At 45.4% G+C, this 17900-nt stretch overlaps 1 protein-coding gene across 8 annotated transcripts in view; it reads right to left on the reverse strand.

Moving 5' to 3' along the window:
- Nucleotides 1–17900, reverse strand: part of RALGAPA2 (Ral GTPase activating protein catalytic subunit alpha 2) — a 1036168-nt gene that overhangs the window by 941760 nt on the left and 76508 nt on the right. For 7 of the 8 annotated variants that reach the window (XR_004538694.1, XR_004538695.1, XM_033936259.1 and 4 more), the window contains exon 5: nt 9971–10014. Coding sequence is in view for 6 of the 8 variants with exons in the window: in XM_033936259.1 (XP_033792150.1) it covers nt 9971–10014 (44 nt within the window). In the remaining 2 variants the exon portion in view is untranslated. Of the gene's footprint in view, nt 1–9970; nt 10015–10777; nt 10833–17900 lie in introns of those variants that run through there. The other variant, XM_033936260.1, reaches the window with a different exon arrangement.

Raw genomic sequence — 17900 nt, forward strand, 5'->3', positions numbered from 1 at the left:
GGGAAACAAGATCTGGATCTAGAAGCTGTGATGGAAGAACATGAGTTGGATATAGTGGCAATCATAGAGACATGGTTCACGGAGAACCATGACTGGGATATAGTTATACCGGGCTACTACTATTAATTATTTCTATAGTGCTACAAGACATACACAGTGCTGTACAGAGTCACAAAGAAGACAGTCCATGCTCAAAAGAGCTTACAATCTAAACAGACAAGACAGACAAACATGATGTCATGGATACTTTTAAGGGGAACGGTTAATCTGCTGGCTGGGTTGGTGGGCAGTGGGGAGTAGGGAGTAGGGTTATGGATTGAAGGCTTTATCAAAAAGGTGGGTTTTCAATCTGCTATAATCTGTTCAGGAAAGACAGGGTAGAACGAGAAGGAGGGGGGAGTAGCGTTATATGTTAAAGATCGTATTAAAGCCACACAATTGCAGGTTCTGCAGGGCAAGGAAGAGGCACTGTGGATCAATTTGGAAAGAGAGAATGATAAATATATTTACATTGGTGTGATATACAGGCCTCCTTCAGAGATGGAAGAAGAGAACAGAGATTTAATAGTAGACTTTCAGAATATATCTAAAAAGGGGAAGTTTTACTAATAGGTGATTTTAACATGCCAGATGTTGATAGGGGTATCCCTATTGTGGGGGTCTTCTAGAAGTAGGGAGATCCTGGATTCTCTTCAAGGAGAACTGTTCCAGCAGTTGGTAAAGGAACTCACGTGGGATGGGGTCATACTGGATTTAGTGCTTACAAATGGGGAAAGTGTTTTAGATGTTACAGTGGGTGATCATCTGACATTCAGTGATCATTGCATGGTACGGTTTAATATTAAGACGGGTATAGAGAGGGCTCATTCAAAAGTAAAGGTTCTAGACTTTTAAAAAACTAACTGTTCGGATGGGGGATTACGTCAAAGAATTTTTGTCTGGATGGGAACGTCTGGAAGAAATAGAAATGCAGTAGGCAAAACTGCTATTGTAAGGGCAACAGACCTTTTTATCAGGCAAGTAAGTAAAGGTAAGAGGAAAAGAAGACCGCTTTGGTTCTCAAAATTAGTAGCTGAGAAGCTAAGGAATAAGAGGTTAGCTTTCATAAACTACAAAAGATTGCAGAAAGAGGAAGACAAGCAAAAATACCTGAAAAAGTTAAGAGAGGCTGGTTGAGTAGTCAGGAAAGTAAAGATACAAATGGAAGAAAAAATAGCTGACATGGTAAAACAGGGAGACAAGACATTTTAAAAATATATCAGTGATAGGAAGAAGTGCAAAAGTGAAGGGGAGGAGGATGTAGAAGCTGATAAAGAAAAAGGTTGAATTACTAACAAATATTTCTGCTCTGTGTTCAAGGCTGAAGATCTGGGAGCGAGACCACAGAAGACAAATGCAAACAGGGATGGTGGAGTGGTAGACCCTGATCGATTTTCAGAGGGTTGTGCTCATGAGGAGCTAGCTAAATTAAAGGTAGACGAAGTGATGGGGGCGGATGGTGTACATCCGAGGGTGCTGAAGGAATTTACAGAAGATTTGATGGCTCCGCTAACATTTTCAATGCTTCTTTAGAATCGGGAGTGGTACCGGAGGACTGGAGAAGGGCGGAATCCACCCAAGAATACTAAAGGAGCTTAGAGACGAAATAGCAGAGTTACTACAGCAGAATTGCAACCTATCCTTGAAAACAGGGGTAATCCCAGAAAACTGGAGGATAGCAAATATTACACCTATCTTCAAGAAAGGATCCAGAGGCGACCCAGGGAATTATAGACCGGTCAGCTTAACCTCAGTTCCGGGGAAAATGGCCAAATCATTAATCAAGGACAGTATCAATGAGCATATAGAAAGAAATAAACTGAGAGCAAGCCAGCATGGTTTCTGTAATGGAAGATCATGCCAAACGAACCTACTGCACTTCTTTGAGGGGATAAGCGAACAATTGGACAAAGGTGAGCCCATAGACATAGTATACCTGGACTTCCAGAAAGCCTTCGACAAGGTACCTCACGAGCGCCTACTAAGGAAGCTGTGGAACCACAGGGTGGAATGGGACATACACAGATGGATCAGAAACTGGCTGGCGGACAGGAAACAGAGGGTAGGAGGGTAGGTTAGGGACACTATTCTGAATGAAAAGGAGTCACGAGTGGCGTCCCACAAGGGTCAGTGCTGGGACCAATGCTGTTCAATATATTTATTAATGACCTGGAAACAGGGACGAAGTGCGAAGTTATAAAATTTGCGGATAACACAAAACTCTCAGATACGGTTAGATCTGTTGAGGAATGTAAAGAACTTCAAAGGGACCTGAACAAACTGAGTGAGTGGGCAAATAAATGGCAGAAGAGCTTCAATGTAGAGAAATGTAAAGTCATGCACATAGGGAAAGGAAACCCGATGTACAACTACACAATGGGGGGGATGATAATGGGGGAAGGCAACCTAGAAAAGGACTTGGGGGTTTTGGTGGATAAAACAATGAAACCAGCGGCACAATGCGCAGCGGCCTCAAAAAAACCGAACAGAATGTTGGGCATTATCAAAAAAGGTATCACTACCAGAACCAAGGATGTTATCCTCCTGCTGTATAGGGCAATGGTGCGACCGCATCTGGAGTACTGCGTTCAGTACTGGTCACCATACCTTAAAAAGGATATGGCGACACTCGAGAGGATCCAGAGAAGAGCAACAAAAATGATAAAGGGCATGGAGAACCTTCCTTAGGCTGAGAGGCTGGAGAAGCTAGGGCTCTTTTCCCTGGAAAAGCGGAGACTTAGAGGGGATATGATAGAAACTTACAAGATTATGACGGGTATACAGAAGGTAGGGAGGGACAGATTCTTCAGACTGGCGGGGGCAACAAAAACTAGAGAGTACTCAAAAAAATTGAAGGGAGTCAGATTCAGAACAAATGCTAGGAAGTTCTTCTTCACTCAGAGGGTGGTGGACACCTGGAATTTGCTTCCAGAAGAGGTGGTAGAGCAGAGTACGATTTTGGGTTTCAAAATGGGATTGGACGAGTTCCTGAAGAAAAAGGGGATTGAAGGGTACAATTAGAGGGTTACTATACAGTACAAAATGCTTTGGAGCATTAGATCACTTACAGGTCATTGACCTGGGGGGCCGCCGCGGGAGCGGACTGCTGGGCATGATGGACCTGTGGTCTGTCTCGGCAGAGGCGATGCTTATGTTCTTATGGATGTGGTCCCTCTACACAAAATTGGAAGTAAGGAAGAAGTAGGGTATTACAGGCCAGTAAGTCCGACTTCTGTGGTTAGCAAATTAATAGAAATGCTTTTAAAACAGAGAATGGTCAAATTTTTGGGAATCGGGTGGATTACAGGACCAGAGGCAACATGGATTCAATAGAGGTAGGTCTTGTCAGACAATCTGACCAATTTCTTTGACTGGATGATCAGAGAATTGGGTAGAAGGAGTGCGCTAGATGTGGTATATTTAGATTTTAGCAAAGCCTTCGACAGTGTTCCACACAGACATCTAATAAATAAACTGAATGCTCTTGGGATGGGACCCAAAGTGACGGGTTGGGTCAGGAACTGGCTGAGTGGAAGACAACAGAGGATAGTGATCAATGGAAATCGCTCTGAGGAAAGGGATATTACCAGTGATGTGCCTCAAGGTTCTGTTCTTGGGCTTGTTCTTTTTAACATTTTTATAAGTGATATTGCTGAAAGCTGTCAGGTAAGATTTGCCTCTTTGCAGATGATACCAAAATCTGCAATAGAGTAGACATTTCAGATGGTGTGAATAAAATGAAGAAAGACTTAGCAAAGCTTGAAGATGGTGTTAAATTTGGCAGCTAAAATTTAATGCTAAGAAATGCAAAGTCATGCATTTGGGCTGCAAAAACCCGAAGGAATGGTACAGTTTAGGGGATGAAGAACTTATGTGCATGACAGAAGAGCGGGACTTGGGTATGATTGTATGTGATGATCTTAAGGTGGCCAAACAGGTTGAAAAGGCAACGGCGAAAGCTAAAAGGATGCCAGGGTACATAGGAAAAGGTAGGGTCAGTAGGAAAAAGGGGGTATTGATGCCCCTGTATAAAACTCTGATGAGACCTTATTTAGAATATTGTGTTCAATTCTGGAGACCGCACCTTCAAAAAGATATAAAAAAGGATGGAGTCGATCCAGACGAAGCCTACTTAAATGATGCATGGTCATCATAAGGTGTATGGGAACAGACAAAGATCTCAAATATGTATACTTTAGAGAAAAGGCAGGTGAGGGGAGATATGATAAAGACGTTTAAATACTTATGTGGCTTAAATATGCATGAGTCGAGTGTCTTTCATTTGAAAGGAAGCTCTGGAATGAGAGGACATAGGATGAAGTTAAGAAGAGTAATCTAAGGAATTATTTTTTTACAGAACAGGTGGTAGATGCGTGGAATAGTGTCCTAGAAGAAGTGATGGAGACACTGTGTCTGAATTCAAGAAGGCGTGGGATAGTCACGTGGGATCTCCGCGGATGGGCAGACTAGATGGGCCATTTGGCCTTTATCTGCCATCATGTTTCTAATAAAATTTAAAAAAAGGAAGAGCAGAACAGAATCACTCTTTCAGGCATGCGTGCATAAGGGAAAAACTGCAGGTGGTGCTATAGCTCCCAGTGAAGTACAGGAGAGTCACAGATAAAATCCGGAGTCGATTCCTTCTGTATATGGCACACTGCCATAGAGATTCAACCTACTTGTCTAGAATGTTTCACCTATTGCACTAGAAATTATATATACATACATACATACACACACACACAATTGTTAAATTACAGAATAACTTAGTAACATAGTGGATGACGGCAGATAAAGATCCGAATGGTCCATCCAGTCTGCCCAACCTGATTCAATTTAAATTTTATTTCTTCTTCTTAGCTATTTCTGGGCAAGAATCCAAAGCTCTGCCCAGTACTGTGCTTAGGTTCCAACTAATAAAGTCTCCATCAAAGCTCAATCCAGCCCATCTACACTGTCCCAGCCATCGAAGGCCTCCCCAGCCCATCTTCAACCAAACGGCCATATACAGACACAAACCGTGCAAGCCTGACCAGTACTGGCCTTAATTCTTCAATATTTACTATTATTTTCTGATTCTAGATCCTCTGTGCTTATCCCACACTTTTTTGAACTCTGTCCCGTTTTCTTCTCCACCATCTCTATCGGGAGCATATTCTAGTCATCCACCACCCTCTTCATAAAGAAGAATTTTCTTACATTGCTCTTGAGTCTTCCACCCCTCAGCCTTAAATTATGCCCTCTGGTTTTACCATTTTCCTTTCTCTGGAAAAGATTTTGTTCTATGTTAATACCTTTCAAGTACTTGAACATCTGAAATGCCCAGTTATCTTCATTGTAATCCTAATTCCTAAACTATAATTTTCCTGGAAATGTCCAGTTAGCTTCTTTTGTAATCCGCCTAGAATTGCAAGGTACGAGCAGAATAGAAGTCACTAATGTAATGTAATGTAATGTCCCCTGTCCCTCCTTTCCTCTAGGGCAGGGGTAGGCAATTCCGGTCCTCGAGAGCCGGAGCCAGGTCAGGTTTTCAGGATATCCACAATGAATATGTATGAGATGGATTTGCATACACTGCCTCCTTGAGATGCAAATCTATCTCATGCATATTTATTGTGGATACCATGAAAACCTGACCTGGCTCCGGCTCTCGAGGACCGGAATTGCCTACCTCTGCTCTAGGGTATACATATTCAGGGCTTCCAGTCTCTCTTTATACGTCTTTTGGTGCAAACCTTCTATCATTTTCGTCACCCTACTCTGGACTGCTTCAAGTCTTCTTATGTCCTTCAACGGATATGGTCTCCAAAATTGAACACAATACTTCAAGTGGGGCCTCACCAACGACCTGTTAAGGGGCATCAACACCTTCTTTCTTCTACTGGTTATGCCTCTCTTTATACAGTCCAGCATCCTTCTGGCAGCAGCCACTGCCTTGTCACACTTTTTTTCACCTTTAGATTTTCAGACACTATCACCCCAAGGTCCCTCTCCCCATCCGTGCATATCAGCCTCTCACATCCCAGCACATATGGTTCCTTCGGAATATTAATCCTCAAATGCATTCTCTGCACTTCTGAAACAGATCATGGCAATATATGTACTTGTACATTGCCTGTTGGATAGTTTGTCCATGCACAGTATAATCTAAGGCCTCCAAGTATTCAGCACTGTAGGCAGAGTCAGCTTCTAGCTTGACTGGTAACTCCTTGCCCAACTGGCGAATTAATTTGGTAAACAAAAGTCTTTCAGTAGGGGATTTAGCCTTTTGTGGAGACTTTTCCAAAGTAGTATCATAAGCCTCAATTGTAGTCTCCACTATAGCTGAATCAGACTGCAAGTCAGAGTCATAAAAAGGCTTTGGTGAAGGAGTGTGTAGAGCAGATCGACACTTGCACCGAGCCCGGTGTCGATCCAACGGAGAGGACAATGTCTGACGTGACACTCTTTTATGTTTGAAAGATCGTGAAGAAAAGCGATTCCTTTTAGAAGCTCCTGAAGAGGAATGATGCTTACTGGATTTGGAGAGTCAAGACAAGGAGGAAGAATAACAATGCCTCGATGGAGAACTGGACCTGCGATGTTGTGCTCTACACTTACACGTGGAACCTCGATGCCTCACTGGCGAGCCAGTGTTGGTACAGCAGGACCTGGTTGCCTTATGCTCAGGCTGGACTGGTACTGAGTCAATGTTGGAGTAAGGAGCTTAAACATACCACTCACTTGAATAAGCGCATCGAGCTTTTCGCAGAATGAAAGCACCGGTACCTTTGGCCTTTCTGCTGGTACCATCGGTGCCACACCTTGCCTTGGAGAGGGTGACCTTGAAGTGGATGCACACCTCGATGTAGGAGAGGCAAGATGCAGAAGAGGTTATCGCTTAGTCAGCATCGAGGGATTCAATGCAAGAGTGACCTGTGAGACCTGTTGGGAAGCTGGCGGCTTCTTAGCTGGCTTACCAGATGGAACAATGTCTCCCAACGCTGGTGTCAATGTTTTCGATGTGGAAGGCTGTGATAGCTTCTCCATTTCCATGCTGGTGCTGAACAGTTTTTCTTCTCAAAGTCTCCAGCTCTTAATGGAATGTTTCTGCAGGGTAGAACACCGAGCACAAGAATCTGCCTGGTGTCTAATATGGGGTCAGTGATGGAAATCGGCCTTTGGCATCTGCAGCACTTAAAACCAGATAATGCCTGGGACATCGACAGAAAAAGCACCTCTGCTAAATTGAACTCAATAGCTGAGGAAAAATGAAATGGCCTCACCAGCTGAATCCCGCAAGGAGGAAAGAGAGGAAAGAGTTTCCTCGTTCTCTTTTTTTTTTTTTTTAATATAAGTACTCTTTAATGGAAGAAGAAAAATAAAGAAAAACGCGTAAGCGGGAAGGCATATGGCAAAAATTGAACAACATTCAGAGACACGACTTCTTAACTCCACGGAAAACTAAGAACTGAGGTACCACGAGCCTACATCAGGCGGGAAGGCACTCGTGCATGCGCAGGCAGTTCACAATCTTTCTCAAGTTCTTAAAGTGGCAATGCACTTTTAAAGCTGTCTGTACCAGGGCTCCGTGGATGATGTCACCCACATTTGAGAATATGCTGCCTGCTTGTCATGGGATAAAACGTGGATTTAGAAAAGCTACAAAGATGGGTGATAAAAATGATAAAGGGGATGGGATGACTTTCCTATGAGGAAAGGCTAAAGTAGCTAGGACTCTTCAGCATGGAGATATGACAGAGGCCTATAAAATACCAAGTGGAGTGGAACAGGTGGATGTGAATCGCTTGCTTACTCTTTCCAAAAATATTAGGACTAAGAGGCATGCAATGAAGCTACTAAGTATTAAACTTTTTTTTTTTTTATTTATTTCTTTATTTATATTTGTTACATACATAACAAAATTAGGTACATCAAAAAAATACAGAAGAAATACAATTAAAATACAACTATCACTGATCCAGTCCACATTAATGGGGCTGACTAGCACCTAAAACAAAAATAAGAAAAACATCTAAATGTATACAAAAAATTATTTAAAATGGTTTTATAAAGAACAATATCAAACAGGCAAATAAAGGCCTAAACTGAAATGTCACTTATTTTCATCAACCACTGTAATAGTTTTTGAAACCTTGTCAGGTAAAGAATTATCTTTTAGGAAATTTTCTAATTGAGATGGATCCACAAATGTATATTTATATTTATCTTTTCCATAAGATATCAAGCATTTGCATAGAAATTTAAAGAAGAATCCAGCTCCTATTACCAAGATCTGAGATTTAAGGCATAGGAATTGCTTCCTTCAAAATTGTGTTTGTCTAGAAACATCAGGAAATAGTCTCAGTTGTTGACCACAGAACAGAGCTTGCTTTCTATCAAAATACAATTTAAGAATAACTTGTTTTTCCAGTTCTGTCTTAAATGTAACCAATAAAGTAGCACATTTAGTTGTTATATCTTTAGAAGATTCTAAAAAAGAGAGATATTTAAATTATCTGGAGAAACTAATTGGTCAATTTCCCCTTCTTCATCACTCTTAGAGCTCCTGGGGATGTAATAAAGATCAGGTACAAATGATTCCACGAGCATATTGCAAAACATCTTTCATATACATCCTCAGTAGCTCTATTAGAGCCAAATAGTGAGAGAGGAAAATTCAAAAACCTAAGGTTTTTATCTCTCAAATTTTCCATTTTCTAACTTCCCTGTGTTTGAAACTGGTTGAGGAGGTGGTGAAGGTTTACCTGAGGACAGGGAGGCCAACTGAAATGATAGGTTTACCTTATCATTCAGTGTTGATGGTATCAAGGGTTGAAGATGACAGTCCATTGGCCCAGAAGCAAAGGAAGATGGAGTTATCTTTGCTTTACTTTTCCTCATGGTGTTAAATAGGGAATATTCCTTACTCCTCAGGGCCCCGAAGTGGCTCAAAAGGGGTATGCCCCTTTGGCCATACCCCTTTGGGCTCACAACCGCGGCTAGCAGGTCTTTTAAAGAGGCCAGAAAAGACCTCTCTCTCCACTCGATGCGGGGGTGCCTGTATGTTCTTCAACAGTGCCTCGCGGCACAAGACAGCCCTCAAGTATTAAATTTAAAACAAACCAGAGAAAATATCTTTTCACTCAAAGTGTAATTAAGCTCTGGAATTTGTTGCCAGAGACTGTACTGAAAGTAGTTAGCTTAGCAGGGTTTAAAAAAGGCTTGGATAGTTTCCTAAAAGAAAAGTCTATAAGCCATTATTAAGATGGATTTGGGAAAATCCACTGCTTATTTCTACGATAAGCAACATAAAATCTGTTTTACTCTTTTGGGATCTTGTTAGGTACTTGTGACCTGGATTGACCATTGTTTGAAACAGCATACTGGGCATGATGGACCTTTGATCTGTCCCAGTATGTTCTTATGAGTATTCTGGAGAGAACAGTGATTGGCGACGAGACATGGGTACATCACTGCGACCTGAACGGCACAAGACAAAGCATGATGAAGTAAAGGAAGCGATGTTAACCTGGCTTTGGGAGCTGCCAAAAAACTTCTTCTCTGCAGGAATGCAGAAGCTAGTTGAAGGATACAACAAATGTGTCATCTTGCATGGGGACTATGTGGAAAATTGATATGTTTAGTTGCTCACAGTTACTTCTATTAAGTCGTTAAATGTATTTTGCCTTTACTTTTTGATTTACCCTCATATATATACCAAACTGTTCATTTCTTTCTAAATTTAATTTAAAAAATATTTATCGCCTCCTTTACAAAGCCGCACTAGCATTTTTAGCGTTGGCCACGGTGGTAACAACTCAGACGCTCATAGGAATTCTATGAGGATCAGAGCTGTTACTGCGGCGGCTGGCTCTAAAAATGCTAGCGTGGCTTTGTAAAGGAGGGGGTTAGTCATATATTTACTTATGCTTCTACACCAATCAAATACCTTAATAGAGTTTCCAGTGTGCAAAAGCTTCTTTAAAACTGATCCTGAAACACAAAAAAATTTACTGTTTTACAAATTTCAGAATTTGCCACTTTCTGTTGCTTTCATTTTTTCTACATATACAAATAGATATATACAAATTTTATTTTGTTTGTAGGTATATAGTATGTACACTTGACAGCGATTCCCAAGCCATTCATCCATGAAACTTATTAAAGCTCTCTTTTACTAAGCTGCAGTAGAGGATTCTTTCTTTTTTTTTTTATAAATAATTTTTATTGAAAGCTACTATGTAGAGGTTTCTACCATGGTCAAGGGCGTTAAATGCTCCGTCACTCATAAGAATTCTATAAGCGTTGGAGCAGCTTTGAGGCGTTTAGCACTATGGGCTGTTGTAGAAACCTCTACCGAGGATTAGTAAACAGGGAGGGTGGGGAAGTAATTGAGGATATTAAGACCCCTGGTTTTATGGACACACAAGAAAATGGTTCTAATTCTTGAGAAGAAAAATTCTGAAAAAATAAGTTTAGCAAGTTTAGTAAGTGGCCTGCTGACAAACCCCAGGGATCTAAATGTACAATGGACAAAAATGTTCAATGATTTATCTTAGAAAAGATGGAAGCGATATAAAGATAACCTCTGTATCTGGGCAGAAATAGAGAATGTCTTCTCCACTAATCTCTGAGAAGAAGGGAGTAACCTGCAACATCACCCAATCATTTTCTTTGCCCTCAGAACGTTCAATTTAAAAAAAAAAAAAAAAAAATACATAATGCACAGCAACTGAATGAAAGATTAGGTTCTTACCTTTGGTAATCTTCTTTCTGTTAATCCATAGAGGAGTCATTATATTTGGTACTCAATCCATACCCATGAACCAGGTCTTGCAGAAATCCACACAATTTTTCTCATCTGCTCCTCCTACTTAGCTGAGAGAGACAAAGTTGAGTCCAAAAGAAAACAAATATCACTGGAACAAAGCATACATGCAAAGGGGGCATGGGGAACTTCCCCGCTAACACCAATAAGTTTCTGTGCTGTTCTGTAAAATATAAGAAAATGAATAACAAACAAGCAACATGAAAAATAGGCAAGAACATTGCAGTACCGTATTTTCGCGGATATAACGCGCGCGTTATACGTGATTTTACGTACCGCGCATACCCCTCGCGCGTTATATGCCTGAGCGCGGTATACAAAAGTTTTTAAACATAGTTCCCACCCCGCCCGACGCCCGATTCACCCCCCCAGCAGGACCGCTCGCACCCCCACCCCGAACGACCGCTCGCACGCGCTCCCACCCGCACCCGCATCCACGATTGGAGCAAGAGGGAGCCCAAGCCCTCTTGCCCGGCCGACTCCCCGACGTCCGATACATCCCCCCCCCGGCAGGACCACTCGCACCCTCACCCCGAAGGACCGCCGACTCCCCAACAATATCGGGCCAGGAGGGAGCCCAAACCCTCCTGGCCACGGCGACCCCCTAACCCCACCCCGCACTACATTACGGGCAGGAGGGATCCCAGGCCCTCCTGCCCTCGACGCAAACCCCCCCCCCCCAACGACCGCCCCCCCCCAAGAACCTCCGCCCGTCCCCCAGCCGACCCGCGACCCCCCTGGCCGACCCCCACGACACCCCCACCCGCCTTCCCCGTACTTTGTGTAGTTGGGCCAGAAGGGAGCCCAAACCCTCCTGGCCACGGCGACCCCCTAACCCCACCCCGCACTACATTACGGGCAGGAGGGATCCCAGGCCCTCCTGCCCTCGACGCAAACCCCCCTCCCTCCAACGACCGCCCCCCCCCAAGAACCTCCGACCGACCCGCGACCCCCCTGGCCGACCCCCCCACCCCCCTTCCCCGTACCTTTGGAAGTTGGCCGGACAGACGGGAGCCAAACCCGCCTGTCCGGCAGGCAGCCAACGAAGGAATGAGGCCGGATTGGCCCATCCGTCCTAAAGCTCCGCCTACTGGTGGGGCCTAAGGCGCGTGGGCCAATCAGAATAGGCCCTGGAGCCTTAGGTCCCACCTGGGGGCGCGGCCTGAGGCACATGGGCCAAACCCGACCATGTGTCTCAGGCCGCGCCCCCAGGTGGGACCTAAGGCTCCAGGGCCTATTCTGATTGGCCCACGCGCCTTAGGCCCCACCAGTAGGCGGAGCTTTAGGACGGATGGGCCAATCCGGCCTCATTCCTTCGTTGGCTGCCTGCCGGACAGGCGGGTTTGGCTCCCGTCTGTCCAGCCAACTTCCAAAGGTACGGGGAAGGGGGGTGGGGGGGTCGGCCAGGGGGGTCGCGGGTCGGTCGGAGGTTCTTGGGGGGGGGGGCGGTCGTTGGAGGGAGGGGGGTTTGCGTCGAGGGCAGGAGGGCCTGGGATCCCTCCTGCCCGTAATGTAGTGGGGGGTGGGGTTGGGGGGTCGCCGTGGCCAGGAGGGTTTGGGCTCCCTTCTGGCCCAACTACACAAAGTACGGGGAAGGCGGGTGGGGGTGTCGTGGGGGTCGGCCAGGGGGGTCGCGGGTCGGCTGGGGGACGGGCGGAGGTTCTTGGGGGGGGGCGGTCGTTGGGGGGAGGGGGTTTGCGTCGAGGGCAGGAGGGCCTGGGATCCCTCCTGCCCGTAATGTAGTGCGGGGTGGGGTTAGGGGGTCGCCGTGGCCAGGAGGATTTGGGCTCCCTCCTGGCCCAATATTGTCGGGGAGTCGGCGGTCCTTCGGGGTGGGGGTGCGAGTGGTCCTGCCGAGAGGGGAGAAGAATCGGACGTCGAGGGGGGGCATCAGGCTTTCAGGATGGGGACAGGACTTCAAGGGGGGACAGGCAGATCTTCAAGGGGGACAGGCAGACCTTCAAGGGGGACAGGACTTCAAGGGGGGACAGGCAGACCTTCAAGGGGGGACAGGCAGACCTTCAAGGGGGGACAGGACTTCAAGGGGGACAGGCACGGAGAGGCGGGGCAGTGCACCGAAAGTCAGGGCGGGTGAACGGTGAGTCGGGGCAACCAGAGGAGAGTCGGGGCAGTGCACCGAAAGTCAGGGTGAGTCGGGGCAACCAGAGGAGAGTCGGGGCAGTGCACCGAAAGTCAGGGTGAGTCGGGGCAACCAGATGAGAGTCGGGGAGGGCGAAAGGAGAGTCGGGGTGGCCAGAGGAGAGTCGGGGAGAGCGAAAGGAGAGTCGGGGTGGCCAGAGGAGAGTCGGGCAGCATGCGCGTTATATGCCTGAGCGCGGTATAGAAAAGTTTTTGTACATATCATCGTGATTTCTGCGCGCTATACCCCTGTGCGCGTTTTACAATGGTGCGCGTTATATCCGCGAAAATACGGTAATATGGAATCAACCTGCTGCGTGCAATGAGCACGAACTGTACATAGCCAGCAGTTAAGATATGTATTCACATACATAGAACAATTCCCCACAGGGCCTGTCTGCTGGCTGGAAGATACTCAGGCCTGAAAAGAGAAACATCTGAGGCAGAAATACAAAGGCGATATAGAGAAAAACAGAGTAGACAGAAGGCGGGCTGTAATGACTCCTCCGTGGATTAACGGAAAGATTACCAAAGGTAAGATTCTAATCTTCCATTCTGTTACATCCACTCCAGTCATTACTATAAGTAACGTACCAAAGCAATGGCAATGTCTAGGGTGACGTTTATTGTGACACTGGATAAAATGCGGTTGAAAACATCACCTAAAGGCAAACGAACCAATGGACCCGACACGATCCGTGTTTCGGAAAACACGCCTTCATCAGGTGTCCCAAATGAAGAAAGAATCAGTTAAAACCGCAAACTAGCTTTTGCCTGTATAAAAGGAACTCCGGGAAAGAGTCTGTGCGTGTGCTGCTGAAAAGTTGAAAAGGTGAGAGGAGTTAGGAGTTGAAAGCAGTCTCAAAAAGTTGGGCTTTTAACTTGGCCTTGAATACTGCCAGAGACGGAGCCCGCCCTAGGGATTCAGGTTGCTTGTTCCAAGTATATGGCGCTGCAAGGTAGAAGGGACAGACTGTGGAGTTGGTAGAGGAAGAGAAGGGCACAGATAGGAGGGACTTACCAGCTCAGCAGAGCTCACAGTGGAGAACACAGGGGGAGATAAGTGAAGAGAAATAGTGAGAGGCAGCTAAGTGAATGCATTTGTAGGTCAAAACTAGAATTAATAATTAACCGGAATTCATCAATAGACTTCTTATACCCTATTCCCCCCTCAGATCACTCTGATCCGCTACACAACATCTTCTCAATATTCCCTCTTTAAAAAATATTAACACCATGCGCTTAAATATCTTTTTGGTTACTGCACTTTCCCTCTGGAACTCTACACTTAATTACATAAGAGAGGAAACAAATTTAAACCAGTTCAAATCTAAATTAAAAACCTTTTTGTTTAAAGACGCCTTTGAGTAGTAACTACTCTTTTAAAGACACTGTTGAACAGCAACTGTCCTAAAGACAATTCAACATCCCTTCTCTGGGACATTCCCCTACCTCTTGTTCTTTTCCTCAATGGCTCCTTCCTCTATAATTTTGTAGTTCGACCCCTCTTTTCCTTCTGTTCAAGTTTGTCCATTTGGTTAATTATTCCCTAAATTATGTTTATTTTATTAACTTGATTGTTTTTATTGATTAATGTACACCACCACCTAGAAGCCTGATTAGGCGGTATAATAAATTTTTTAATAAACTTGAAACTTGTATTTGGAAATGGATGGGAAGCTAATGAAGTGACTTTAGGAGAGGGGTAACATGAGTATAGTGGCTCTCACAGAATATGAGTCATGCAGCTGAATTCTGGATAGATTGGAGGGAAACAAGATAGCTGAGTAGAAGACCAGAGAGTAGCAAGTTGCAGTAATTTAAGCATGAGGTGATGAGGGTGAGGATAAGGGTTTTGGTTGTGTGCTCAGAGAGGAAGGGTCAGATTTTGGTAATATTATACAGGAAGAAGTGACAGGTTTTAGCAATATGTTATACCTAGGGTGAAGAAGAGAGAGGAGTCAAAGATGACCCCAAGATTGCGAGCAGACAAAACAGGGAGGATAAGAGTGTTGTCCACAGAGATAGAGAATGGGGAAAATGGGGAGGTGGGTTTAGGCAGGAAGATGAGCAGTTCCATTTTAGCCATATTCATTTTTAGATGGCGGTGAAACATCTAGGCGGCAATGTCAGACAGGCAGACAAACTCTGGTCTGGGTTTCAGTAGAGATATCTGGTGCGGAGAGGTAGATCTGGGAGTCATCAGCATAGAAGTGATACTGAAAGCCATGGGAGAAGATCAGTGCTCCAAGTGAGCAAGTGTAATTGAGAAAAGGAGTGGTCTCAGGACAAGAGCCTTGAGGTACACCAATCGATACCGGGATGGCTGTGGAGGAGGAACCACCATTGCATACACTGATGGTGTGATGAGAGAGATAGGAAGAAAACCAATAGAAAGCAGAATCTTGGAATCCAAGCGAGGACAGCGTATCAAGGAGTCAAAAGCGGCAGATAGATCAAGAAAGATGAGAGCAGAGCAGAGGCCTTTAGAACTGGCCAGGAACATGTCATTGGAAACTTTAGTAAGGGCAATTTCCAAGGAGTGCAGTGGGTGACAGCCTGACAGAAACAGATCAAAAATAGCTTGGGAGGAGAGGAAGTCCAGGCAACAGTGGTGGTGAACAGTACGTTCAAGTAACTAAGATAAGAAAGGGAGGAGGAAGGGGTGTAACAAAAGCATGTTTGAAGGCATCAAACTCTGCCATAGTCTGGGAAGAAATTGAAGGGGGGATAAGTGGTGAGGATGCTTTGAGTAGGGAGTTTAGTGTGGGAAAGAGATGGCAAGGGTTGGAGCTAAGAAAGGTGGTTAAGTGGGTATAGTATTCTTGTTTGACCAGCGAGAGGGCAGACTGAAGCGATGTCAGCATCAAATAGAAGTGTATGAAGTTGGTGTGCGCACGGGATTTAAGCCAGAGGCATTTGGCAGAATGGGCACAGGAGCACAGTACATAAGAATTGCCACTGCTGGGTCACACCAGTTGTCCATCCTGCCCAGCAGTCCACTCACGTGGCGGCCCCTAGGTCAAGACCAGTGCTCCAAATGAGTCCAGCCTCACCAGTTTATCATGAACTTGTCCAACTTTGTCTTGAATCCCTGGAGGGTGTTTTCCCCTATAACAGACTCCAGAAGAGCGTTCCAGTTTTCTACCACTCTCTGGGTGAAGAAGAATTTCCTTACGTTTGTACGTTCCCTTTCAACTTTAGAGTGTCCTCTCATTCTCCCCACCTTGAAGAGGGTGAACAGTCTGTCTTTCTCTACTAAGTCTATTCTCTTCAGTATTTTGAATGTTTCGATCATGTCCCCTTGCAGTCTCCTCTTTTCAAGGGAGAAGAGGCCCAGTTTCTCCAATCTCTTACTGTATGGCAACTCCTCCATCCCTTAACCATTTTAGTCACTCATCTCTGGACACTTTCGAGTAGTACCGTGTCCTTCTTCATGTACAGTGACCAGTGCTGGACGCAGTACTCCAGGTGAGGGCGCCCCATGGCCCAGTAGAGCGGCATGTAGCAGAGGTGTCAGCCAGGGTTGGGGTTTGGCACACCTAAAAGGATGTGAAATTGGAGGAGCAAGGGTATCTAGAGCAAAGAAGAGAAAGCAATGTTACTTACCGTAACAGTTATTATCCAGGGACAGCAGGCAGCTATTCTCACTAATGGGTGACGTGATCCAACGGAGCCCCGATGTGGACGCCTCACAAGCAGTCTTGCTTGAAGAAACTCGAAGTTTCGCGTCGCCTGCACCGCGCATGCGCGAGTGCCTTTCCGCCCAGACCAGGGTGCGTCTCCTCAGTTCAGATAGCTAACAGAGAAGCCAACCCAGGGGAGGGGACGTGAGAATAGCTGCCTGCTATCCCTGGATAACAACTGTTACGGTAAGTAACATTGCTTTATCCCAGGACAAGCAGTCAGGTATTCTCACTAATGGGTGACCTCCAAGCTAACCACAATGGGATGGTGGGAGAGTTGGCAACTTTGGAGAATAAATTTTGCAATACTGTTTGGCCAAACTATCCATCCTGTCTGGAGAAGGTATCCAGATAATAATGAGAGGTGAAGATATGAACCGAGGACCAAGTAGCAGCCTTACAAATCTCAATCGGTGACGATCTGAGGAAGGCTACAGAGGCTATCATTGCTCTGACCTTATGGGCTGTGACTTTACTGTGAAGGGGTAATCCAGCCTGGGCATACCAGAAAGAGATACAAGCCGCCATCCAGTTGGAGATGGTACGCTTCGAGATAGGACGTCCCAGCTTGTTTGGGTCAAAGGAGATGAAAAGTTGAGGAGCAGTTCTGTGTGGCTTGGTGCGTTCCAGGTAAAAAGCCAAGGCATGTTTACAGTCCAGAGTATGAAGAGCTGATTCTCCAGGATGAGAATGAGGCTTTGGAAAAAACACTGGGAGAACAATGGATTGATTCAGATGGAATTCTGAGACCACTTTGGGAAGGAATTTTGGATGAGTGCGAAGGACCACCTTGTCATTGTGGAACACTGTGAAAGGTGGATCTGCAACCAATGCTTGAAGCTCACTAACTCGACGAGCAGAAGTGAGGCCAATGAGAAACACCACTTTCCAAGTGAGATACTTCAGATGAGCCTTGTGCAGAGGTTCAAATGGAGGTTTCATAAGCTGAGAAAGCAATGTTACTTACCGTAACAGTTGTTATCCAGGGACAGCAGGCAGCTATTCTCACTAGTGGGTGATGTCATCCGACAGAGCCCCGATACGGATGTCTCACAAGCATATTTTGCTTGAAGAAACGCAGAAGTTTCGAGATGCCCGCACCGTGCATGCGCCAGTGCCTTCCCGCCCGATGGTCCGGGCGTGTCTCCTCAGTTCAGGTAGCTAGCAGAGAAGCCAACCCAGGGGAGGTGGGTGGGACGTGAGAATAGCTGCCTGCTGTCCCTGGA

Source organism: Geotrypetes seraphini, chromosome 3 (assembly GCF_902459505.1).
Source record: "Geotrypetes seraphini chromosome 3, aGeoSer1.1, whole genome shotgun sequence".
In the NCBI taxonomy this organism is placed as follows: Eukaryota; Metazoa; Chordata; class Amphibia; order Gymnophiona; family Dermophiidae; genus Geotrypetes; species Geotrypetes seraphini.